Source organism: Culex quinquefasciatus, chromosome 3, assembly GCF_015732765.1.
Source record: "Culex quinquefasciatus strain JHB chromosome 3, VPISU_Cqui_1.0_pri_paternal, whole genome shotgun sequence".
Classification (NCBI taxonomy): domain Eukaryota; kingdom Metazoa; phylum Arthropoda; class Insecta; order Diptera; family Culicidae; genus Culex; species Culex quinquefasciatus.
The window spans coordinates 123,324,743-123,352,536 of record NC_051863.1 but is presented as its reverse complement, the minus strand read 5'-3'; the positions used below and the strand labels follow the sequence as shown (position 1 = coordinate 123,352,536).

Here is a 27,794-nt window from a genome sequence, read left to right as displayed (position 1 = left end):
CCTTTCTAAAATGTGTAACAAGACGGAGTTTCTTACTAAAAACACCCGTTTTGCAATTTTCCGGAATATTTTTTGAAGTAATTTTTTAAACTTCATTATATTAACCAGTGATATCAATCATTAAAGATTCTAAAAAATCAAAACGTAAAAAATATTGGTAGAGTTGCATGTTTAGTTCCCTCTTAAAGTGCAAGGATGTTATTGTCTTCTTATTTCAAAACTTTCGAACTTACGACCCCAATTCTAAATGAAAAAGTGACCCTTCTCGTTCAATGTGAATTCGAACAGTATATTAAATTTCCCTCAAAATGACATGTTTAAACTTTTTTAGTGTTTTTTTTTTCGATGAAAAATACGTTTTTTCGAAATTCTGAGTACGCCACATCTAAATTTACATGTAAGTCACTTTTGCACAAAATTTCTATCTCATTACCGTTTCAGGCTGTAAATTATTGAAAAACTCGTCTTTTTTCACATGTTCAAAAATGAAATGGATCATACTGCCCCTCCGTCACGAGGTATCAAAAAACGGACCTCGGATTCGTAATCAGGAACAAAAGTTAGCTCGTAGGACAAAGTTTCACGCAAATCGAAGAGGGGTCGGGGCAACTTTTCCCGATTTCGTGTGAGTTGGTAAAAAATTACCCAAAAACTGCTCAGGTTCGCAAAAATGTCACCTATGCATATTCAGCAAGTTGAGAAAACTATCTCTGCTCTGGTTGATGTGCATCGTTATGTTTGAAAAATCTAGCCTAGTATTTGAAGAGGTCGTATGAAAAATGTCTCTGGACCAGATAACATTTTACTTAACATAGGTAACCAACATGCAATGGTGAAAGTTCACTAACAGGATAACGAGAAAACTCCTTTCTGTTTTCGTAAGGAACTGCTTTCCAATGTGCCAATTTTAAGCTAAATCGATTAAGGTTTAAGCTTCGTACAAAAACGTCTTCTTTAAATCGCTTATAATTCGTCAATTTAAATTTTACATGGAAACTTTACACTTGACAATGAACTTTTATTTTCTTTTCTTTATACATTTTTGTATATATATTTTACAAACTTCAACGACCAACAGCGATTCTATAACCTTAACTAACATGGCTCGAAATTGACCCAGTTTCTTATTTTTACCTAAAAAATCGAGCCACCCTTATGAATACGTAACTCATGTGAACTTTACAAAACTCGATTTGATCAAACCCATAATTTTAACTTTTTGCGCATTCTTCCCTCGGATATTTCCAACACGCGTGATTTTTTTAGAAAATCGTACCATAAAATTTGAACACTTATTCACGATTTTTGAAACTCATTTTTCTCCGTGTACAATAGGATGACAAACAGTATTTATATTTTGGAAAATCTTTCGAGATACCCCCTGGCTCGATTATTTAGGTAAAAATGAGTAACTGTGGCAATTTAGAGCCAAATCGGTTATGGTTTAACGGTCGCATTTGATCGTGAAGTTCGAATCTGAGGGTATTTTTTATTGTCACCTTAGTGTAAAGTCAAGACAATGCATGCAATATGCACAAAGAGCGAATCACACTAATTCTTCATTAAAATTTTGGAGAAAAAATGTTCGAACCTGTTTAAATATTATTGAAAAATTCAAATTGCACGGGTTTCTGGGGACCACCAAGTTTATACTGCCCCTGAAGTTGACCATGCGCAGTTTCTGGTGTTCCCACTTTATATAAGTCACCATAATTTGTTGAAGAGAGCATTTCAATGGTTTTTGGCTTTGGATAATTGCAATAATCTTATCCTTATCCAGGTTTTTAAGCGAAGATGGCGTTCGAATGTTGAACGTCCGATATGTCAAAATCACGCAGTAGCACCAACATTAGACAAAAAATTTGGCTGTCATGCCATGGCACACTTTTTTCGCAATGTTGGTACCACTGCGCGGTTTTGACATTTCGGGCGTTCACCATTCGAACGCCATTTTCGCTTAAAAAGCTGGATAGCGTCTCCAATGCACAGTGGTCCAGATCGCAAAATTGAGTGGAAAATGGATTTTTCGAAAAATGATGAAGTTGTAGAGCTTTGGTGTTTTCATAAGAGTTGTTGCAAATGAAAAGGGGCAACTTTTGGTTTTGTTGAAATTTAGGGTTGTTGACGATTAGAGTGATATTGCAAATATAACTTTTCAGGAATATTTTTGGGATTTTTTCGTCTCCTACAAAGTTGTTGGGCTTGCCGATTCAAGCAACTTTGTCAAAGACACCAAAATTATATCTCGTAATCTACGCCTTCTACAACCAAATTTATAGAAAGCATCTGAGAAAACCTTCAATAATCAGTTTTTTGGACCTGGCAATTCAAAGTTATGCCAAATTTGAGAATTGAATCAAAATTGTTAACAAATCGATTTTTGGTAATATTTTGGGGTGCAATCTTAATTTTACATGAAAACCTAAATCACTTTTCGACACTTTGGCTCAATTCTCAGGGCGATTCAGATTAAGCGGGTAAAATTACATGGAAAAACATATATTTGGACAATTTTCGAATTCCGTTAGGGTGTTCCCATACATTTTTCCCTTGAAAATTCGACATTGTCAAATGATATCTCGAGTTTAAAGAAAAATACCCCTGAGATTTTGTCTGCAATTGTAGTGCTGGATCTCCACTTTCAAATGCAACCTGGCGCTTAAAATTTGGTTTGCGCCTTTTCAAGACATTTAAGTTTTAAATTTGCATCTTTTTTTCTTGAAATGGTGGTACCTTTTGACACTTTTGTCTAAACTGACTGTCAAACATTAAAAATGTTCATTTTTTAGAGTTCTAGAAGTGCCCCGAATATCACTTTTCTCTAAAACTTAACCCTGAATTGCTAGGTTCAAAAAACTGTTTTTGAAGGTTTGCACAGATGTTTTCTATAAATTTGGTTGTAGAAGGCGTAGATTACAAAATAAAATATTTGTATCTTCGACAAAATTGCTTGAATTGGCAAGCCCAGCAACTTTGTAGAAGACGAAAAAGTATTCCAGAAAAGTTATACTTGCAAAATCACCCTAATCGTGAACAACCCTATTTTCAACAAAAAACAAAAGTTGTCCCTTTCCATTTGCAACAACTCTTCTGAAGACATCAAAGCTCGAAAACTTCATCATTTTTCGAAAAATCCATTTTCAACTTAATCCTGCGACCTGAACTATTATGCAATGTTATTCTAAACACACATTTTTATGTTGGTGAATCAATTTGTGTGTGTGTGTGTGTGTGTGTGTGTGTGTGTGTGTGTGTGTGTGTGTGTGTGTATGTTTCTAGTATATGCATTAGGGTGGGTACGGATTTTGAAAAGTTCTCAGATCAAGTTCTGGTGTGGTTCCCCTTGTAGGGCATACCCATAGGGACTCTCACGCCAAATTTCAGCTCATTTGGTTGAAAACTGGCTTGTCTCAAGCGGGTTCAAGTTTACATGGAAATTACTATGGGAAATTTTGATTTTTCGTTCATTCGCTCCTACAGGCCTGGGGAAAACATGTAGAAACTTCTAGGATGGCCTGAAATGAGCGGAATCGTCTGGAGAACAACTTTCCCTAAGAGAGTCCATTTGGGTATGCCTTACAAGGGGAACCACACCAGAACTTGATCTGAGAACTTTTCAAAATCCGTACCCACCCTAATATGCATATCAACAATGATAAACAACAACCATCTGCGCAAAAAATCCCAAAAGGAGCTCTCGGTTTGCAATATTTTGCTTCAAATACGCCGTGTGGTTGAAGCATTGAAAATTCTTAGGATTAGCAAAACTTAATTTTAATTTCTTTCCATCTCATGGCAAATGTTAACCTTGAAGCAAGTATACCTAAAAATAAACATATTTAGCATATATCCCATCAAATCACAATCTCACTCACCTGCATATGCGTAAACGAGTGCGTTCCTCCGCCCAGGTGGGACGCCAGGCTCAGATTGATGTTGTTGTACTCCACGTCGGAACCCATTTCCAAATCGTGTGGACTAGTGTCGGAATCGTCGTCAGCTGAAAGTGAAACAACAAACAGAACAATAAGATTCCATGCCAGAAGGAGATCATAATGTGAGTATGTGTGTGAGAGAGAAACAAATTAAGTAGCCTACACGAGAATTCAAACGAATCGTTTATCATGATCTTCGAAATCACTTTCACTCGGAGAAGGATCAACTATTCTTCTGGGCGTTCAACTGCTGCTAATCCGAACTCGGCCCCTCAAAAAAGATAAATTACTGTCAGAGCAAACAAATGAGCAGCATTTTTGTTCGTGACGGGCTGTGTTGGCTTTGGCAAACTGTGATAAGAGAATTGCACTTTCTGGCCAGCATCCGGCTGAGATTGTTGAGGATCGCGCTCGTAGACACTTGATATCTCTCGGCCACTCTCGGTTACTGAACAGCAGACAAAAACAAACTGAAGCGCCGAAGCGGCCGAGAACTTGTACTAGTCGTCATATCCAAGTACGATAAGCTGCCAAGAGAGCAATTTCAACTGGATTGAGAGCGCAAGAGAAAGAGAGTGACTATCGCACGCACCGCATCTACAGCTGATACGATCAGTCGCTTAGCGAAATCGATCAGAGAGATGACACCAAAGTCGATCGCGAAGTTCAAAGTACTATTCGCACGTGACAAATCGAAGAAAAAAACCGTTTCATGAAATGCGACAATTCCGGCATTTTGTCAAACCCGGTGACCCGAAGCGATTATTTCAAGTTCATCATTTCAGAACGCGCGATGCCAACGGAATGCTAACTAAAGCCACCCAAGGGGGGATGTGACATTACGCTACCATGTGAAGTGACACCTGAGACGCAACAGGTGGTTCTAGGGTTGCATGATGGCAGGCGCAACAAAGAGATGTTAAGAAACGTTGCGTTGCTGGGAAAAATGTCGCGTGGCGTAATGTGTTTGTAGCAGAAACACTTTGTTGCAAAATTTATGATCAACATGTTATTGTAAAAGTTTTATTTTTTATTTTTTCAAAGAACACTCCTTATTTGGAGAATGAAAATGAGCAATTCTCTACAAAATCGGATTTCGACCATTTTTATTTTTTTGTACTTTTTTATTTGGCTCAAACTTTGTGGAGGCCTTTCCTATGACAAAAGGAGCTATGTTGTGTCATTGGTTAACCCATCGAGTCTCCATAAAATTTTGGCAGCTGTCCATACAAAAATGGTACGTAAATATTCCGACAACTGTAACTTTTGAGTGAATTTTCTGATCACCAAGTCTTCGACTAACTTGAAAGTATTGTTGAGGACTATTGAGAAAAAATAGGTACACGAAAAAAAGCCGATTGTTAACTTTTTTTTAACAAAAACTCAATTTTCCAAATATATGTTTTAGGAGACAAAAACCCGCAACGTTTGAGCCAAAGAGAAGTATGGTCAAACATTCTGCCGCTAAGTTATGATTTTTTTGAAAAAATTGTTGTTTCTGGAATAAATCGTGAATTCATGTATACCTAATTTATTTATGTTTAATTGAATTTGCAATCGAATAGTACTTAACAGATTTTTGATAAGTGCTACGTTTTTTAGATATAGCCACCGAAAGTTTGATTTCAGCGAAATATTTAAATATAAATATTCCATTTTGTAATGTCGATATTTCAGCAACTAATAGTTCAATTTTCAATGTTAAAACATGATACATTCGTGAAATTTTCAGTTCTTTCCGGAATCAATATTTTCATTTTTTTAATCAAGAATAACATTTCAAAAGGGCGTACTATTGGCCCAGGCAGTTCAAGGTAAAATGGGACACCAGTTCTTGGACAATTTTTGCGTAACCTCAATAATTTTCTGAACACCACAGGTTGCTTGCTATTATTTTGTTTATCGTCTTCTGAAGATGGTCTTCATCATACCGAACTTGTTTGAGTTACGACATTTGACTTAAAACTTCGTCGATTACTTCCCGTTTCACCTTAAGATTCAATTGTTTTTTTGACTAACATTTAATTTTTGAGACGTTGTTTATCGGAAAGCCGGGTGCAAAGATACAGCCTGTTCATTCAAAAGTTTTGTGAAAAATAAATTTTTTTATATGCTCTCATTTTTAAACTGTTGATATCTCGGAAACTCAATTGCATTTTGAAATTTAAAAAAATTTAACATGCGTGATAATTTTCCGCCCTTTCAACAAATATTATTTTAAATTTTAATAATAAATTTGAAATATTTTTCGTTGAAAGAGCGGTAAATTATCACGCGTGTTACAATTTTTTAAATATCCCAATATTTGAAAAAAAAAAAATTTGACCTCATTGTATAAAGTAAGACATTTCAAAATTATTTGAGGCCGATACAAATATTTGGCGAGCTAATGCATTTTCAATTGATTTCAGTTGATCAGAATTCAATATCAATTAAAAAGTAAAAACATGCTTTTTAATCCTTGCATTTTTACCCGATATTTAAGGGCGAGGGGAGGGGCCAAAAAACTTTGAAAAATAATTGAAACGACAAGAAAACTTCACACACAAAATATTTTTTTCATATTTAAACAAAAATTAATATTCCGAAATACCGTCAGTGGGGGTGACATTGGGTCTGAGGGGTGAGATTGGGTCAAAGTGATTTTTTACGGATTTTATCATTTCTCAGGTTCTTCTCAATGAAAATGAATTCTTTTGAAAGGGTTGTGTAGGGGACATCTTAAGATGACTTCGCTGAAAAAATCTCGTTCCAAGAACAAATCCTGTTATTTTGGCAGATGTCTAAAGTTGGGGTACGTTTTTGGCCAAAAATTACCTCTCGAAAAATCATTTTTCTAATATTTTTGTAAGAAATGCTCGAAAACTACCCAAAAGTTTGAAAATCTCCACTTCAAACATTGTAGCGTGTCAATACGATTCCCTCGAACAAGAAACACTGTTGCATGACTTGTTTTTACCATATCGTTGTATTTGAGCATCATTTAAGTTTCATTTGACCCAATGACACCCCCTCTAAGGGGTGAGATTGGGTCAATTTTCAAACAATTAGCATTTAAGGTAGTGTTCATCAAAATCCACCGTGTTTTGGGAAAATGTTAGTAAACTATCTAAGAACAAATCTACGTTGAAGGATTTTCAATGTTATTTAAATTGTTTTTGTTATTAAGAAAATACGAGAGGTGTATCGTTTTTTGACCCACACCCAGAACTGGACATCGGCAAACGAGAGGATAAAGAGCACGATTCGGTAGTAAAATGGTACTGTGTGCGGACTGAGAGGATAAATCCCGAAATTACCGAGAGTTCTTTACTCATGGGTTCATCTTCAAAAAAAGTTCATCTATCAAAAAAAAGCTCTGGTACCAAGACTCGAACCTAAGACCTTCGGCATATTGAACCGTGCCTTTGCCGTATGGGCCACCAAGGTTCGGTGACTAAGTGTCGGTCATGTGTCCATATAAGCCATTAAATAGGATGAACTGTTCCAATGAACGAATGAACACGTGAGAGGACTATACTCTCGCAAAATAGCACTTTCCTCACGTTTCTTTTTGAGAGGACTATCCCCTCGTTCTTTAACTTCAGTCACCCCCACTGACGGTATCTTTAGTTTAAAAATAAAGGCACTGACACCAAGAAAAAAAAAATTGGCCATCCAGGTTCAATGAATATGGGTTGATCATTTACTAGTAGAGGAGACCACCAACTTAAAACAATGTTTTGATGCTAGAAATTCAGACAGAAGTAGTGTGTTTGGGATCGTTTGGTTTACATAAACAATTTAATCGTGATGAGGGAAAATTTTAAATGTTAAGCAAATTAAGGAATCAATCCTAATTCCATCCATTTCCATTTCCACTGTACAAGCTTCAACTCTCTGGCTGTCGATCTTTTCGATATCAATATTGCTCCAGCTGTCAATAAATGTGTCAGTCCCAGTATTAGTCTTACTGTACACAAAAGACTCAAACAAATAAAAGTTTTAAATATTTTTCATTTAATGAGCAGAAAATTATCACGAAAGTTTCGTTTTTTAGTGCAAGCAAAACTATTGAGAGAAACCGGCTTGCTCGATTTTCAATAAGCTATTTATAACTTAACTTTAGATGAAAACGCTTTTTAGAAGCTTTAATTGAACGTCACTATGCTGATATGTCAACACTCACAATATGAATGACTTTCACGATTTTCTTGTCTATAAATTAAACAATATCAGAGCCCAAACAGAGTTTGAAAATTTCTTGATGACATTTGGAGTGTTAGCTTTCTTGATAATTTTATAATTTCACATCAAGTTTCCATCACCAAATTAATGTCCAGTGCGAGTTCTTTTGAAAAGGTCCTCAAAAATCAAACCATCCACATTAACAACCCCCAGGTCTTTTGTGGTCTCTATTGCAAGTTACTGCTCGAACCTAGGAGTCTAAAGGCTTGAATGGGGAGTCCAACCGCCATTAGCGATTCCACCGGAGCAGGCTTGGTTTGATGTGTTTTTTGTACTTATACGGGGGGACGGCTCCAACACCTGGAATGACCTAACGGCCTAACAACAAACAAGGCTGGGACCGACGTTTTACTTCTCCATCTGATGGAAGGCTGCAGCAGATGGGAATCAAACCCATGATCACCCGCATACAAAGCGGACAGCGTAACCATTCGACCACGACCTTTCGAATGTAAAAAAAAAAAGAAAAAGAAATGGAGATCGATTGCCCGGAAATCGGAGAGGGATTGAGGCAACTGCTGTGTGAGTTGGCAGAGAATGACCCAAAACCTAACAAAATTTATAATTTTAATGATTCTAGAGTCTGGAGAATTTGATCGCAAATTTTAGTCATAGAAATTTGTTTCAAAACATTGACCTTTTTTATGTTGCACCACATGCTCCATTGTCAATTCAATAGCTCTTTTCACTGAAACACTTGAGTCATCGAAAAAAATCAAAACAATTTCACAAGGTCTTCCTTTGATCACAAACACAAGTCACCACGAACTTGTCGCGAAGTTCTGGGCTGTTAAAAGTACGTCGCGCGCGCGTCAACTCTGTGCGAACCTCTGCGAACTAACCTTCGCGGCGTTGATGCCCAAACTGATAAATCGGCAGATAAGAAACTCAAACTCTCTCTCTTTCTGTGCATATCACAGTGACTAAGTGCAAACCACTAGTTGATGGTACGTACTATTTCAACTGTAACTGTTGTCACAGTTCTTTGCGCTTCTTTTTGTGACACAAAGGGGCTATTCTTCATAGTGGTTGTGGGACTGATAATGGGATTCCATTAGCTGGTGAAGGGTTGAAGTTGATATTTAATTTTAAATTAAATATAACTGATAAGTTAAACCTGAAGAAATAAAACTTTAAAGAAGAAAAACAAAACACTTGAAAATATGGTTAGTATTTCAAGTAATCAATATCCGAAAACGGATCTGCTATGAATTCACCCCTGATCATAGGGAACTAGTAAATATTATCGATCAATTTATCAAACGTGAACCTTATCGAAAAGATAAATCAAACGTAAATAGAATGTGATGTGCGTGCACTACCAGGACCCAAATTTTAGGCGACTCGTCAAGGGTAAACAGAACTGTCAGTTCCACAAAATTGTTTTTTTATGTATTTTCAAAAATTAAAAAAAAAATAGAATTAGAATGCAAAAATCTTTAAACTTAAAATGAGACAAGGTTGCTTGATAAATTCAACTTTCGTGGCCGAATGGTTACGCTGTCCGCTTTGTAAGCGGATGATTCTGGGTTCGATTCCCATCTGCTGCAACCTTCCATCGGATGAGGAAGTAAAATGTCGGTCCCAGCCTTGGTTGTTAGGCCGTTAAGTCATTCCAGGTGTAGGAGTCTCCATGCCATAAGTACAAACAACACACCAAACCAAGCCTACTCCGGTGGAATCGCTGGCGGCGGTTGGACTCACAATCCAAAGGTCGTCAGTTCAAACACTGGGGTGGAAGGTTCCTTGGAGTAAAAGAGGTTTGGGTGCTCTCCCCATTCAAGCCTTCGGACTCCTAGGTTCGAGCAGAAACTTGCAATAGAGACCACAAAAGACCTGGGGGTCGTTAATGTGGATGGTTTGATTTTGATTGATGCATTAAAAAAAACATGTACCAGTGTAGTTGATAAATATAATCTCGGACTGGAACCCAATAATTTCAACTAATATTCACTTGTTGAAATGTAGGTAGAACAAACACCATAGAACTAAACATTAACAAAACGTCAAATAATCTCCCACCTCCTAATCAACCCGGATCCGTCGTTACCCAAAACAAACCGGAACTTACGCTCGAGGCACAGGTCGTAAAACTCGCTCTCTGTGTCACGTTCGGTCATAATTTGCAGCCACGATAAGTAAACTCACTCCACCAAAGATAACAGGAAACACACGACGGGGGCCCAATTTCATCCTCTCTTCGTTTGCATAAACCTCAAACAACTGAGGCCGCCTCTCCGGCTAACCCAGACCCCGAGCGCTGGACGACGGAAAATGTTCAGCCAAACTGACAGTTAAATCAATTGCATCGGATTGCATGCCGGTTGCTCATAACTGAGCATGCAAAATTGCTTATTTAATCAATATCGTGAAGTTTTTAGCGAGGACTCGATCCTTATTTGACATAATGAGATTGCATACTTTAAGGTTCAATTCACACAAAATTTACCCCACAAGTTAGGCAGCAGACACTATCAAACTGTTTAAAGAGGATACGCCCTTTTGAAAATTGAGGGCCGCCCTTGTCTCAAGGTTGGATTTATTTTGGGGGGCGCGTGGCACGATTGTTTGTTTGTTTGTTTGTTATTGTTTCGGAAAGGCTCGTGTGACGCAGCATGACGCGCAGCAATCGTTTTCCTCCAATTTCCAATAAGACTAGAATCGTTGTCAAACAAATGGTACTATCAATCATATTTTCGGGTGACGTTATGTTGTTATGTGTCTCTTGGCATATTTTTTCAAACGTTTTTTATTATTCATACAATTATTTCAATTAACAAAATTAAGAAATCAAACCTGTTGCAAAGAAGAAGAAATCAAACGTCATGCATTGTTTCGTCCATTCAAGTTTCCTTGTAAATTGACAGCTGCCCAAACAATAATACTAACTAAATATTCTGCAATATTGAGAACGAAATTTCTGATAAATTTGGTGTCTTCGACAAAGTTGTAGGTACATGTAAGGAAAATTTCGGGAGAAATCCCGAGAGTACAAATTTAGGCATCGAGCAACTTCTCCAGCGGTAGATTAGTCATGACTAAAGGCAAATGAGTTTCTAAAAGACCCAGTATAGTAAAGCGGCAAAATGCTATGACTTTAAGCAACTGTGCTTACTTTTTATTTTCAGTGTCGGCTTTGGGTGGAAGGCACAAAAAAAATTAAAAAAAATATATAAATTGAAATAACAAGCCAGAACATCAACATTCGAATGAAAAAAGTGTTTGAAAATGCATTTTACAGTAGGGTAAATATACCCATTTTAATCACTCTAAAACGTTCGACCAATGTGATGAGATTTGACCAATGTGATTGTGATTTTGCCGTTTTCCGCTATTAAATCAACATTTTCAGATGTATCAACAATGGAGAGTTGCATGCTCACTTCAATTTGAGCTATTCATAACTTTGGAACAGTCAAAAATACTTTATGAAAGCTGTAATTCATGATCAAAGTGCTCATAGGCCGATAATAGTGACAAAAACATTAAATAATTTTTTTAACATGTTCGAAATGAGCATGAGCATGGTAAAATTTTTAACATGTTCCAAATAGCAAAAAAAATCATATCAGATTTTATTCAAAAATTTCAATCGATATCATAGTTTTTTTTATGACAACACAATTTTTTATTACTGCAGCTTTTATTTACGTTATCTTCAAAAATTTCGGGTAATGTAATTACTAATTAGCAATATTAGCATTAAATGTCTGAAATTATGTTTGTTAGAATATCGACAGCTGTCAAATTTATATGGAAACCAGCGATAGGAAAAACTTCATGAAAAGAAAATTTTTGGACGTTCATCGAAAAATTAAAAAATTGGAAGAGAACATGTCTCTCTTCTCTCGCGCATGAAAGATCGGCAAAAAGAACCTCAAAAAATTATCATCTGGATTATTCGGCGGAAAGTCAATTTCACTGCTACACTTACAGATGTAACCGCACACGTCGAAAAATTACCTGTCACTATTTGTAGATGCACAAGATTTGAACAATGAGATTCACAAAAAAGCTTCGACTGATTGATTTTCTTTTAAAAGATCGGAAGCGATTATCTTTTTGTGTTTTGTATTCCTCTCTCTTTTGCGGGTGAAGAAAGTTCGCAAGCGAAAAAGAAACTTTTGAAATTTTTCAATCCCTGCAGTGCCAGGGCCGTGATGGAAACTTGTACGGATTTATGGAAGGTATTATTATGAAGGAGCGTCCCTACTAGGGAAAAATAAGCATATCTATTCATTCATGAAATATTGGGCTAACGTCGGAACTTTGGCGTTTGATTACAGCCTCTAAAAGCGTTTTCAACTAAATCAAACAATATTGTACAAAGTGAAAATTTGAAAACATGACAGAAATAGGACCAAATCCTTAAGCTGCCAAACGTACTAGAATTTTCTCTATTTTTTCTCTAAAGTTGAAAATTTCTAAAATATACGTTTCTTAACATTCCAACGCCCAAGGCTCCAATAAATTTGGAACGGTAACTTCAACTCGCTGGTTTTCGAGCATAACTCACCCAATCAAGACGATTCTTTTTTCTTGTGATTTGTCAGGATGTTTAGATGGTCTTAGAACTTTGCAGAATTCATTTTGATCAAATCTGTAATTTTTGCGATCAAAAACATATTTCCAACTTTTATTTTCGCGTGTAAAAAAAATCGCCAAAAATTCCGCGGAGGCAGTAATGTTAAAAAAGTTGGAACGATGTTTTCTGTTGCAAAAAATACAGATTTATTCAAATCAAGTTTTGCTAAACTTTAGGATCAGTTCGAGTTCGAGTGATGTTCGTGTGTGGTAAAATTTTGCAAAATTTTGTGTCGCGTCGTTCTCAGCTCCCCTATATCCGATTTTAATTCTCCTATATGCATATGAAAGCTAGTGTGCTGAACCTGAGTGAGTTGCCGATCAAATTTCGAAATATCTATCTGTTTTCGGATGTGATAAGACTTTCCAACGAATTACACAGATTTCAAATAAAAGTTAGGTCAAAATTTGTCATTCTCAAATCTTTTATATATCCCAAAAATTACATTTTTCGAGCACTAAAACCTCCAAAACTTTCATCCAGATTAATTCTGAAGTAAGCGCCGTTTGATCAACCTACCATAAGAAAAAAAAATCCCTAAAATTGCCAAAAAATGTGTTTCTAATTTTATTCGGACTTTCTTTCTATATTCATAGTCCAGACCATGAATGAGCATTTGAAATAAATTTGACATCTATCGGCAATCCCAAACAACTTTTAGAACGATTTACTTTTTGCCTTTCATACTAAAGATGTATAGGTTGACGTTATGGCTGGACATCATTTCCATCTTCGTGAATATTACAATACAGCATGAATTTTCATCGAAAAAACCTCTAAAAATCATACTGCATTGGGTTTCGACGCTACGTCGCCAAGTCGACAAGTTGTCAAGTTGAGCTTCGAATACTGGCGCGAGAATGCTGGCGCATATAGTTTGTGGCTCGAGATATACTCGTTTTGTAGTAGCTTGTCTACCGATGTCTCCTACAACTTGTAAGAAATCGTAGCTTTTCGGTTTCTTTTGCCCTGTCCATTTGTGCAGAACTTTACAATGTTTATGCAAAAACTTTTGTGACATAGGATATTCATCCGGCCACAATTAATTTGTTTCCCAAGTTTGATTAAGCAATGTACGATTAAAAATATTCTTTCGTTGAAAATTGCGTTTTTAATTTCTTTTGAAAATCATATTATTTATAATACTTTGCTTTCATCATAGAATTGTTGGTATCATTTCACTTTCTTTTGTGCTGACGTTATGAATAAACAAAGTTAATGTTTTGAACTGAAAAAAGTTCTACCATTGTTGTATTCTTTAGTAACAAAGGTTCTATCTCACCCCAGGTTTGATTAAATCGGGTTTTTAAGCATAACTTTTTAAGTACTTTACTAAACTGAATCGATATGTATAATTGAAGGTGAACTTCATTTATTGAGTGAATTAATAGCCTTTCCTCAGTAACCTTCATTAGGTTTGGAACAACTTTCCCAACCCTAGTAACATTTTAGGTTTTAATTAGTCCATAAAAGCCTATTTAGGTCGTATGAGGGTTTTCAGAACCATGATAGAACCTGTTAGTTTAAAAATATTAACAGGGAAAGATACAGTCATCCCTCATATTCGGAACAGTTTACAGATCGGCCAATGTTCAAAAAATCATAGAAAATCGACAATTGAACTTAATAATTCGCTTTTACCTTCATTTAATTGCATTTCTTGAGATCTTTCGAATGCTGTATCGAACAACTGCAAATTTTACCTTTTATATCAACTTTTTGAAGAAAAACTTTGACCCTTGAAATCCACAAATTCAGAACATTTTTTTCTTACGGATGTAAACAAACTTTGATTCTCTCCATAAGTACATAATTTTTACAAAATAATGACTTCACGCACTGAAACCAACGAAACTCAAGCTTAGTAATGTTTTATGAATGGTCTGATAACTTTTTTTTTGTAAAAATATCAGTTAAATTTAGGTATTCCACAATTGTGGGAGGCACAATAACATCCCACAATTATGGAACAGGCAATTTGGAGGCAGTGTTTTGCTGCTCTGAATAAAATTATCTCAAAATACAGTTTTTTGTTAAAAAAGAACTACTTTTACTATGTAAATAGCAAGAGAATGTCCAAATAAAGGTCCTAAAAATAGTAGGGTCGACAGGAAAGATGCATTTGGCATGCCTTTGACAAATTATCACAAAAGTGTTCCGAATTTGTGGGTGTTCCGAATATGTGGGATGACTGTACCATATTATTAGAATTTTTAGCTGAAAAGCTATTAATGTTCATAGGTAAAAACTGAAACAGTTGTTGTTCTCCATACATTTTGATGATTTTTCCTATACACATTCTAGGGGTTCTCATGGTCAGAATGAGCTCAAATTTAAAATTCAGTCTAAATCTTTGATTTCAGGGGGTAGCACCTGGTGGTACCCGAATTTGGACCACCTTAATGTCTTTTGTGTGTAGCGTGTACGAACATATCAAAGTGCCATCGATAAGGCATCAATCCCATTTCCGTTTACCTTCGATCATGACGGCGTGCTGTGGGTTGTGAATGATGCGGATCTGGCGATCGGCTAGCTGCGGTTCACCATACGCTCCGCCGACGTCCTTCGGCAGCTGCCACAGGGCACTTTGTTCCTCGAGCGGGTCGCGGGGGAAGTACAACGGCGCTAGTACCTCGTAGATGCCGCCGCGCTGCTCATTCGGGTCAAGGCAAACTATCACAATCTCGGCACGGTATTGCTCCAGAAAACGACGGATTGTTCCTAAAATGCAATTGCAGTTAGTTCTTACATTGCGAGCTTTGAAGTTACTGGTGCCCATACTTAGCGCTATGTGTGCAGCAGTGTCTGGTGGGAAATTTCTCTGCACTGAGCTAATATCACATAAAGCAATGGTTCTTAATCCTAGCTCCTTCGCTTTGTACAAAACGTTTCTGAAATTAGAAAAACAATATCAAAATGTTGTTGAACACATAATATTGTCACAGATAATGAGAAAGGAGTTAAAATTATAAATAATGGCAATCATAACAAAATCTAAAGAGCCTAGAAGTTAAGCCGAAATCAGCTCACCGATAACAGGAATGTAGCGTACTCTCGGACGCGGTATGATACTTTTCGCTGTAGATAGGACCAACTGTGTGGATGATGTACTTAGCAGGTAGAAAGAACCCTGGTGTTACGCAAACTTCACCGGTTTTGCATCCTAAAATGACAAAGATTTATTAAAAATTTATAATTTAAAAAAAAATAAGCTTGAAATACTTACTTCCGACGTCATGCACCACGGCAGAGGTGAGGGCGGTCCCGGCGCGGCCAAAAATCTTCTTCGAAACCCGATTCTTCTCGGTCAGTGTCTCATTGGTGGTATTGGTAATGGCGTCGACGGCCAGCAGCGAAATGTCACCTTCCCTGTTGGCGCGAGGCAATGCAATGAACGGAGGAAAATGGATTAGAGCCGAAAATGGAAAAACAAACAACATTTGAAAGGCTTCCCCTCCCAGGAATGCTCCAAAGAAGGGATGATATCCAATTATAGGCATATTTTGGAAATTGTGACATAAGTTGCACACTTTTTTTTCCAAGGAATGCCCATTTTAACCCAAAGTCCCCACTAAAGACAGCAATAAGTCACTTCTTCTGAGTACCAGCTCACCAGTGCCAAGTGGATACTATCTCGGTTTGGTCTGGTACCTTCGCACGACTAAACATGCACCGGTTCAAGTGATAAGTTCTCGATAACAACAAGCCAACCGGCAGCCAGCTCTGTGACGCAAAACCGTCGTTGCTCTGGCGCGCGCAAGTCCGACATGCTAATGGCTCAATGTGCGTCAATAGCTTAAGAATGATGTTACGAATGCAACTTGGTTCTGATCTACCGTTACAAGTGGTGATCGTACTTTTACTTTCATCTCGATGAGATGTTTGTTGAGATAAATTTGTGCTGAAAAGAAGCTTGTTTTGTAACCACCGCAGCACAACTTCATACAGGTTACTCATTTGGCCTTTACAATATCGATAATGAGCAACATTTATTTTTCACCTGAAAGGTGAGCTGCACTGTAGTGCATAATATACACGCGACACTATCCCTCTCTCGCTCGCACACTTGCGTTGATAATCGATAATTCAACCTCTGCTCACGTGCAGTGCAAAGATTAAGTGGTTAAAAGATATAGTTATAAATAATTAAAAACATGGGACAACAATCCATGCCAGATGCGGTCTTTAAAATATATCGTCTAGCCTGAAAAAGATCTGAAAAATTTGTAAAGGACCTTCTAGGCAGGATTTGCAATTAATTATAAGTTTGAAATATTGTTTTTTTTGCAAGTTGCAGTTACCGTTTCATCTAGATTAGAAGCTCATGCAAGTAATACAAGCGTTAGGTATTTCTGTGTAAAAATATCATGCTTAATTTCAAATTTTGATAAGGGTTTGTTCAAATTTTACGTCAACAGATTTTCGAGATCTCAGAAATTCAATAATCTGTCGATTGACTCGTTTTTCAAAGTATTTGGTCATCCCGACTTAGAGAAATTTCAACGATTTAAAAAAAATCTTAGGTATATAAAAAAAATGAAAATCAGCTTTTACATTTTTGAGTTTCAAGTTATTTTAGCGCAAAATTAATTATCTCGTCAAAATTTATAAAAAAAAAACATCCCATAGTTTCAGATAAATTTGATGAAACATTTCAAAACCAAAATAATACCAAAATGTGCCATCCTGACTTTTCCACAATTTCAAGTCATTTCTTTAGGGGGTATATAGAAAATGTTTAAAATAAAGTTTGAAATTCGCGGTTTTCAATGAAAGCATTCGCTTTGAGACATCATTTAGCGCAAAATTAATTATTTTGTCGAAATTGGTCAAAATTTTCCCATAGTTTCAGAGGAATTTCATAAAATACTGTTATACCAAAAGAATACCAAAATGTGGTGTTGAACCATTGACAAATTAAGCAATTTTGCAATATCAAAACAATGCCTTAAATTGGTATGATACCACATAATCCTTAAGAATTTTTTTTAAAAGACCAGGAATACCATAGTTTAGTATTGATACCAGATAAAGGTATTATTACGCATTTCCCTTGTTATTTACCCATGCTCGGGTAGCTGTTAAAATCTCGTTCATACAACAAATCCTGTCATTTTGTCAGCTGTCTAAAGTTGAGGTACGTTTTTGGCCATAACATTTGTCTCGATAAATCAACTTTTTAATATTTTTGCTGGAATTGCTCCAAAAATACCTAAATATTTGAAAATATCTACTTCAAACATTGTAGCATGTAAACACAATTCCCTCGAACAAGAAACACTGTTGGATGACTTGTTTTTGCCATATTGTTGTATTTAAGCTTAATTTTACTTTCATTTGACCCAATGTCACCCCTCTAAGGGACGAGATTTGGTTTTTTTTTTCAACCGATTGGCAGTTCATCAAATTTCACCATATTTTGGGAAAATGTTAGTAAACTATCTAAGAATAATTCTACGTTAAAAGATTTTTGATTGTACTTAAATTGTTTTTGTTATAAATAAATTTTTGACTCATAGTCACCCCCACTGCAGGTATTTTAAATATTTAAATTTATACATTTATACATACATACAATATATTTGGCATCATTAGTTCATCCATAAAATCTTTGCAGCTGTTCATACAAAAAAGGCTAATAATATTTTTTAAAATATGTACATTTTTTGATCGATTTGATACTTTCGGAAATGTTTTGAGTATTACACGGTGTATTTTTTAGAACAAACTAATGATAAAAAATTCGGTATGTCTGATATTTGGCACCGTGAAAGAAGGGCTCTTTCCCGACATTTTGCGGTATATACCGAAATATTTCGTCGGGGGGTCTAGTGCAACTTTTTTTTTGAAGATTATTTTTCGATTTTATGGGATATTTGTTTAAAAAAGTCACAGGAAATCGGTGCATTCGTGTTGATATCACTCAAACTTTTTATGAATATGCCTTGGGGGCTCTATCCAACTATATTTGACCAATATTTGACCTCCAATAAAAAATCGAACCAAATTTACCACATTTCTAGCTTTCTTTCAAATAACCCCAAAAACCAAGCTGGAAACCCCGATACGGTCGAAAGTAAATCTTTTCTTTGTACAATTTGTCATGAAATAACAGCAACTCATTGCCCGGATACAAATTTGAGCATTGAACAATGCAAATTATAGATTATTTATTTAATAAGCTGTTTATTAGCCAATAGGTTCCGAAAATTATTTTTTCAATCCTCGGCCACTTAAGACCATTACATTTTTAAACATTTTAGAATCAATCACATTGTAGAAAACAGTTTTGTGAACAAGTTCCATAAAAAAGTATCACTTTTGGTTCAATATAAGCAGAGATATGCCCAATTTCCTGGAATAAATAGTGCCTTTCTCCAAAATTTTCTTAATTTAATTACCTTGCACATGATGGGCACTGCCTACTAAGATATTTTTTATGATGATAATATGTTATTAAAACGTAAAAATAATAACAAGTTTTGACGAAATTAATGAAATTATTCTATAGCATTCATTACAAATCTCAGTAGGCAAAGCCCATCGTGTGAAAGGTAATTAAATTAAGAAATTTTGGAGAAAGGCACTATTTATTTCAGGAAATTGGGCATATCTCTGCTTATATTGAACCAAAAGTGATACTTCTTTATGGAACTTGTTCACAAAACTGTTTTCTACAATGTGATTGATTCTAAAATGTTTAAAAATGTAATGGTGTTATGTGGCCGAGGATTGAAAAATTAATTTTCGGAACCTGTTGGGTAATAAACAGCTTATTAAATAAATAATCTATGTTTTGCATTGTTTAATGCTCAAATTTGTATCCGGGCAATGTGTTGCTGTTATTTCATGACAAATTGTACAAAGAAAAGATTTACTTTCGGTCGTATCGGGGTTTCCAGCTTGGATTTTGAGGTTATTTGAAAGAAAGCTAGAAATGTGGTAAATTTGGTTCGATTTTTTATTGGAGGTCAAATATTGGTCAAATATAGTTGGATAGAGTCCCCAAGGCATATTCATAAAAAGTTTGAGTGATATCAACACGAATGCACCGATTTCCTGTGACTTTTTTAAACAAATATCCCATGAAATCGAAAAATAATCTTAAAAAAAAAAGTTGCACTAGACCCCCCGACGAAATATTTCGGTATATACCGCAAAATGTCGGGAAAGAGCCCTTCTTTCACGGTGCCAAATATCAGACATACCGAATTTTTTATCATTAGTTTGTTCTAAAAAATACACCGTGTATTGCTTCGTACCTCTTAGAAATATTTATTTTACACTTTAATTTTCAAAACCAATCGATTCGATTTCACATCAAATATAATAATTTCTCAAAATTACCAGATAATTTGGTATTTGGCAGTATTGTTAATGTCTAAAAAAATATATTTTTTCGATTTCTTTTGTTTTTTTTTATTTTGTTTTCAGATCTAAATCTAGAGTTTTTTTAAAGGTCCTATAAATATATGAAAGACAAAAGCTTATAGGTTCTTTCGAAAAAAAAAACTCGTGAAATTTACTTTACAGAAAACTATTGTTTAGCTAAAGCCACTGAAAAATGATTATTTTTTTGCTAAATAAGTGACTTTTTTACCTGTAGATGTCATGACCAAGCTGGACCATCCACGGTATGGCGGAATCAAAATATTATAAATTAAGATGACCCGTGAGAGAATTAGGGGAAATTCTCGTATGTTTGGTAGGTTAAGCATTCGTTCCTAACTCCATCCAATTTGCTGATTTTCACTATTTAAACAACTAATTTTGCAAAACTTTTGATAGAAACTTGCTTGCTCACTTCTTATTGAGCTATTTATCACTCGATTTCATTTGAAAACGATTTTAATTAGCTTTAAGTGAATGTCAAAGTTCTTACCTGCCAACATTAGAGGCACGCTGGAATTAGATGCTATTCCCCTAGGTAGAAAGTTGTGTTTCACCAACATTAAAAATATGTTCGTTTCAAAATATTGTAACGGTGAAAATTGCAATTTCCAGAAAAAAAATCTTTCATGGGTCATCCTAATTTATAGCATTTTGCTTTCGCCATGCCGCCCCTTGAAATATTTTGTTTTTTTTTGATGGGATCAAAAATTTCTGGAAAGATCAAAAAATCTGTATGGTACTTTTCGATTGGAAATTCAATTTTATACATTAAAAAATTTCGTTAATTTTTTTGCATGAAATTTATTTTTTTTCTTAAAAAACCACTTTTTTTCAAAAAGTTATAACTCGGCGGCAGATTTTTTGACCATGTTTCTCTATGGCTCAAAAGTTGCGGGTTTTTGTCCCCTAAAACATATCATAAAATCTCGAAAATCAAAAAATACGTATTTTGGGAAATTGAGTTTTTGTGAAAAAAATGTTTTTTTCCGTGTACCTATTTTTTCTCAATAGTCCTCATTAAGGTAGTGATTTTTGACGCTTTCGTGGACGGCGTGAATTTCTTGAAATTTATCAATTTTCTCATCTAATCTAATCTAATCTAATCAAACACAAGCGCAGCCAGTCCGAAGAAAGCATCCTGGAAGAACTTGTGGTAAGATTACGCCTCAAGTCCTTTCTTGTCATTATTAATGATTACAGTACATCCGAGTTACCCCGAAAATGTATAGCAAAAATTAAAGCGGCCAGGCCTACTGCGTTGCATTAACCGCAGAGACAGATTCTGTGAACGGATCACATTTCACAGAATCATCAGGGGAGGAAGGATGCGTGGACATACCGTACCAAACGCTCCGAATCAGTTGTGGTGTGGTGTGTAAGTGTAAATTTGGCAGATAATAATATTTAGTGGCGTGGGGAGGGGAGGGGGAGGAAATGAGGATAGGAGAAAGGGAAGGTGGGAAAGGGATAATATTGATATATCATTTGATTTATAGAATATTATATAAAATAAGGGAATAAAATCATATATCAAATAATGATAGATATATGGATGGATCTCACCAAATCAAGATTTAACAGCTCCAGCAGGGTTTTAACTTATCATCAAAAGCCACTTGAATTGTCATTCTTCTAAGACTTCTAGACATGAACAGGACTACAGTAAAGTAGCGGGCAGCAACAATCAAGGTTTCGGTTCTTCTAGCAGCGATCCTGGCACCGCTCGACCGGCAGCAAAGGCATACGACGCCGCAAGTTGGTACTGATCACCACACGATGAATTTTGTTCGTGTAGTCGTCACCTCGATGAAGAGCATCACGCCGACGAGAAATTGAAATCAGGGTTTTGATATTCCACCGACACTACCTCAACTGCTACCACAATTAAAATTGTACAGGAACTCCGGTTTAAACAATTAAATCGAACGTTTAAAAAAAAAAAACAAATTCCAAAAATATGACAGCGGAAAAAAATACGTCCGTTTCCACTCCCAGATTACTTCGATCTCCTGAAATTTATCAATTTTCTCATATCATTTTTTTTTTTTTCAAAAAAGCAACATAATAGATATTTCATCAATATAGTTAAGTTAATTTTATTAGTTAACAATTGAAAAACTTGATATGAACCATTTGAAGAAATGTTTCAATTTTGAATTATTTTTTTGAAACTAATTAAGTTTAGGAATTTGTAATTGATTGGAAACGATAGCCTGTTAGTAAAATACTTTGTATCAGATTAAGGAAGGTCGTTGGGATGATTACTTTAGGTAAGTTTAATAATATTTTCATTCGATGTAAAATAAAATAACTGCTATTTTATTTGAAAGAATCAAGCTTTGTTTTATTCAAATTAAAATAAAGGGTATTTTTGTCTTTGAAATCAACTTTTAAAAACATTTCAGATTTTTCTGAATCTTGTTTTATTTTAACGATATTAGATTATTTGGGTGGATAATTCCCGTAAAAGTTTAAAAAATACCACTATTTTGTTTTTTTTTTTAATTTTGATTTATTTTTTCAATTCAATTCGGTTTTATTGGTAAATAATAAAGACACAATCAGTTCTTTAGTAATTCATAGCAGAGTTTTGGAGTTCCTTTCAGCTGTGTAAGTAAGTAAAGTAAATCTTTCCCAGTTCCTGAGGGGAACACCCTTGAAGAGTATCGGGGCCGGCATTTACAAAGCGGATTCAGTGGCAGTTTCATTCTCAACTTAATGTTAACATGTTAAGGTTAATGTTAACATTCCATAGGTCGCCTCCCTAAGGTGTCATGATAAGGTCCAGTTTGTGACGATACACTACCTTTCCTTTACTAAGCAATCGATTCCAGAAGGGAAAAGATCACCAGTTGTGTTGGTTCGAGCCGGGATTTGAACCCCGATCTACCGCTTACGAGGCGGAAGCGTTACCACTGGGCTACGTGGCTCGGTCAGCTGTGTGTTGCATCATAATCCATTTTGGAACAATTATTTCTATAACTAAAGCACTAACAAAAGCAAGAAAAATTAAAAAAAAACTTGCTAAAAATTTCATATTGAATAAAAAATTTGATTTCGTTACAAATATTTTATTTTTGCATACTGATTTAAAATTTAAATTTGAATAGGGAGATGAAAACCATTAAAACTATGTTTAATGTGCTAAATGTCGCAAAAATCAAATTATTTAACTCATTTTGGCTGGACAAGATTGTAAAATCTTGCTTTGATATGGAAATCAATAAAATGAAGAAAATCGTGGAAATTTTTAAGCTTTTTTAGTCAAATATTTAAAAAGCAGTTCAATAAATGAGAATACGCATGCCCTACATTTTGTTTCAAAATATGTATAGGAATCGACGTAACACCTTATAATGTGGCCCTCTTAAACCTTGCGGTTTCGTCAACGGATCCACAGTAGCGTGGCTCACGGATATATGAAAAAGACAAAAGTGTTCAATTTCGAACGCCTCGACCGGAATTTTGTAGCAATATGGCCCCAGAACATAACCTGAAATTTTGAGCGTATTTGGTTAAGGTTTAGTACTTCCACCATTGACCTGAAGTTAGTATGGAACTTCTAAAAATTACTATGGGAAATTTTCACTTTTAACCTCTTCATAGAGAAAGTTTCCCAAAACCCAATCAAAATTTCCTATTCTCAGGTTTCTTATAGTTTTGATCTGGGAACAACTTTGTAGAACATCGCAAAGCGCTAGTAATTGATCCCGAAAAGATACAGGATATTTTTTGGAGTACGTAAACAAAATTCAACGTTCTCTAAAAATTTGTCTGTATCTTTCCGGGATTAATTCCTAGCGCTTTGCGATGTTCTACAAAGTTGTTCCCCGGATCAAAACCTATGAAAAACTTCTATTCTGAAAAAAATCATACGGCATAGGAAAACTTTCTCGAAGAAAAGTTAAAAAGTTGAAAATAAATAAATTAAATTTATTGAAATTTCTTTATAACTTCAGATTAAGAGTGGAACAACTAAACATTAACAAAATGCGCTCAAAATTTCAGGCTAGCTTCTGCGGTTATAATGCTACAAAATTTCGGTCGAGGCGTTCGAAATTGAACACTTTTGTCTTTTTCATATATTCGTGAGCCACGCTAATCCACAGGCGTGTATCGTTCTTTTTGCGACAAGACTCCGCCTCCCGGGTCTCCTAAGTGTGAAGGTATGGGCACGGGGAGAGGGCACCGAATACCTATATTTACACTTAGAATTTTTTTGCGTCCGCCCCGGGATGTATAGAGCCCATCCAAAAACCAGATGGAATCTTTATGTTAAATTTGCGATTTTTTCATGGCTGGCTCAAATTTATTGAAATTGTATTTAGTTTATTTAATTAATATATAATGAAGCATAAAAAGCAGTTTCGGTGATTTAAACATAAGATTTTCAGAGTTATTTTAACATTTTTCAAGTTCCGCGAAATTTGCGTGAAATTTGGTGTTTTGAAATTGAGCTCCCCATGAAATTTGCAATTTTCGAGCGTGAAAAATCACTAAGCCTAGTCTTCATCAATACCTTCAACTTTGCCGAAGACACCAAATTGATCAGACAATTCTCTCAAATGTTACAGCTGTTTGAATATTTACGTACCATTTTTGTATGGACAGCAGCCAAAATTGTATGGAGACTTTTATGGATGAACCAATTACACAAAATAGTTTATTTGGTCATAGGGAAGGCCCCCACAAAGTTTGAGCCAAATAAAAAAAACACAAATAAAATCCATTCCGGTTTTGGTAGAGAATTTTTCACATATGATGTTTTTTTTAGAAAGAAATGTACTTTACAGGAAAACATATATCGTGCTCTATTATCGAGCTATAGCCACTAGAAACTTTGGTCAAAGTCGAGAGACACAAACTTCAATACAAAAAAATATCTGCAACGGCCTAAAAACGTGGATTTTTCTTCCTGTAGACGACATGACCAATATCGCCAATTTATGCGGAGAAAGTTATTTTGCGCCATCTTGAATAAGAATATGTTCGATTAAAAATATTCTAATAGTGAAAATTGCGTTATTTTATCCGAAAACACAAAACTCTTCAAAAGTAAAAAAAAATCAATCTTGAAATTTTAAGAAGCCCAAAAACACTTATTTTCGACCACATCAAATGTTGAGCTGGATTTGAAAATGTTTTTACTCGAATACAGATTTTTGTACCTTTGTACGAACTGCAAACTCTAAATTGTTTATGTTTGAACGAACAATTCGTGCTTGCCATTTCATTAGGGCACATAACTTTATTAACCAAGAGTGTGCGTCGAGTGGGTCTCGTGGCGCAGGGGTAGCGGCTTCGGCTGCCGATCCCGATGATGCTATGAGACGCGGGTTCGATTCCCGCCTTATCCACTGAGCTTCTATCGGATGGTGAAGTAAAACGTCGGTCCCGGTTTCTCCTGTCTCGTCAGTCTCGCGCTGGAGCAGAAATCCCACGTTAGAGGAAGGCCATGTCCCGGGGGGGGGGCGTAGTGCCAATAGTTTCGTTTTTTTTTTTCGTGCGTCGAGCTGTCAAAAATTGGGTCCTAAAATGAAGCTTAGATTGCTGATATTATTGTTCACAGCGATAAAGCTTATTTTTCTGAGTACAATGACCCTTTGTACGACCACAAAGAGTTTAAAATGGATTTTTAAATCAATTTTGAAAAATTAACCTCGCGGTCCTTCTTGACAGAAAAGCTCCTACTTGACAGCTCGTTCCAAGGGGACCATAGTTGATCCATCGAAAAAATGTTGTCTTGACAATATTTTTTTTTTTTTGCATTAAAATGAAAAAAAGTGATCAGAAATGGTTTTTAATCGTGTTTTTTACAGTTGTACATAAAAATTGGCATAGGGCTTTAGTACCCAATTGATCGTGGTGAATATTCTTGTACCATAGTTTTTTTGTGTGATCAATGTAAATGCTCTGGTGAATTTTTGACAGTTCGAAATATTTCAAGAAAATTTACCGCGGTTATCCAAAATCAGAATAAAATGTTGACGGTTTTGAAAACATTTCAACATAGAGTTGCCGGATTTGCTTACAGGATTTCTATCGAAGTATCAGCACGTTGACATGGATAAAAATCTTCAAAAAAGCTGTTTGTTCAGCCAAACAGGTGACAAAATGTTTTTCATACAAAACATAAATTTGCGCACTGTGCAGACCAAGCTGTAAAAAAATTGGAGGTTTTATACATTTTTTTCAATTTTTTCATACAAACTTCACCCCGAATATCAATGGGTAAATGTTGCCAATTTTGCTCATATTTGGCCCAAAGTACTAAAATAGATCAAGGAACAATATCCAGCTTGTGGAGCTAGGTTTTGAAAAAAAAATCCCATATTCTGGGCACCCTTTTGTTCATTTATCAAAAAAGACATAAAAAACCCCTCAACTCACCAGATTACGATCCGCTGGTTGATCTGGTCATCCCACGGGAAGGGGCTCGCGTCGTGGCGTGGCCCTTCGGCGCCGCACTGGATGTGGCTGTGGTAGTCGGCTGTTCGGGGACGGCTGGTGGCACTGCTACTGCTGCTGTCCTCCTTGCTGCCCCACGGCGTCAGCTGCTCTACGCTTACGTACTGCTATTCGAAAAAAAGTGAGGTTATGTGGTAGGGAATGTTAGTATTGCGATTGTTTTGGAGTTTGAACAAGTTTGAAAGAGCTTTAGCTATAGTTTTATTTTGTTTGGGGAACTAGCAGTTCAAGTTACTTGTGTCAGTGGCTTAGTGATTCCTCCTAGTGACGGTTCGATACTCTCATTGTAGATGTCAGACACTAGTCTCATCGCTCTGTTGTTGTTGATATTGTTGATGATGTTCATGAATGTGAGTCGTGTTTGAGGTTCGCATTGTGAAGCAGAGAAAGAAATAGACGGGGAAATACGAATGTCATTGGATGTTTAATTTTATTAGCTGACGGTATTCCCGCGCGATGTCTCAATGGAAGTACGCAAAAAACTTGCGATCTTTGCCGTTGATGATCACCTCGTGATTACCGCAATCGTGGTTGACTAGCTAAACACTACTACTAATGCCGCTGCAGTTTATATGAAAGTGCTCAAAGTGGTGGTTTTCTTGTTGCGGCTTAGAAGATAAACAGTTCGTATAAATATTAACACTTGCAACGGATTCCCCAAAGCACTGCTAGGTCCCGAACCGAATAAGAATCCCATTTGTCCAACTGATTGCCTCTCTCAAATGCCTCCACTTCAAGTATTTGGTGAAGGTGCTAACAGGTTTGTAGATGAAAGTGCATTTCTCTGTTGGATCAACAGTAGTTGGATTCTATGCAAGATTTTTTATAGTTAATAACTCTAATAACTGTAAAATTAAACTGGAGAAATCTGGCTAATTTAATGTTTGCTAACTGGTTGATTGAATACTGTCAAATTAACTGCATTCAAATCAACAAAATCTAGTTTTCCAGAGAACTCCTCAACCAGTATGTGCTGTTACTACGAGGCAGGCAATCTCGGTCCGGAATGCAAAATCCCATGGGTGACCTCCCTCATCTGGCGTTCATTTGTAGCCGACAACTGCCCCACAACAATATTTCATATTGATGGGATTCACGCGAGTCCGGATTAATACCGGTTCTTAGGAGATGCTGCTTAGAAATGCAAATTGCGGTTATCACCGGGCCGTAACGCGTTGCATAATTAT

At 35.9% G+C, this 27,794-nt stretch overlaps 1 protein-coding gene across 10 annotated transcripts in view; it reads right to left on the bottom strand.

The window, feature by feature from the left end:
* The window catches only part of LOC6037623 (protein GDAP2 homolog), a 145,264-nt gene that overhangs the window by 64,100 nt on the left and 53,370 nt on the right, over nt 1–27,794 (bottom strand). For 5 of the 10 annotated variants that reach the window (XM_038266447.1, XM_038266443.1, XM_038266449.1 and 2 more), the window contains exons 2-8: nt 26,843–26,921; nt 26,530–26,714; nt 15,974–16,116; nt 15,778–15,910; nt 15,529–15,638; nt 15,223–15,468; nt 3,876–4,000 (exon numbers count right to left, since the gene is read on the bottom strand). In XM_038266447.1, coding sequence (XP_038122375.1) covers nt 3,876–4,000; nt 15,223–15,468; nt 15,529–15,638; nt 15,778–15,910; nt 15,974–16,116; nt 26,530–26,714; nt 26,843–26,917 — 1,017 coding nt within the window. In that variant the 5' untranslated portion in view covers nt 26,918–26,921. Of the gene's footprint in view, nt 1–3,875; nt 4,001–4,098; nt 4,390–15,222; nt 15,469–15,528; nt 15,639–15,777; nt 15,911–15,973; nt 16,117–26,529; nt 26,715–26,842; nt 26,922–27,794 lie in introns of those variants that run through there. The other 5 variants (XM_038266448.1, XM_038266444.1, XM_038266445.1 and 2 more) reach the window with 4 other exon arrangements.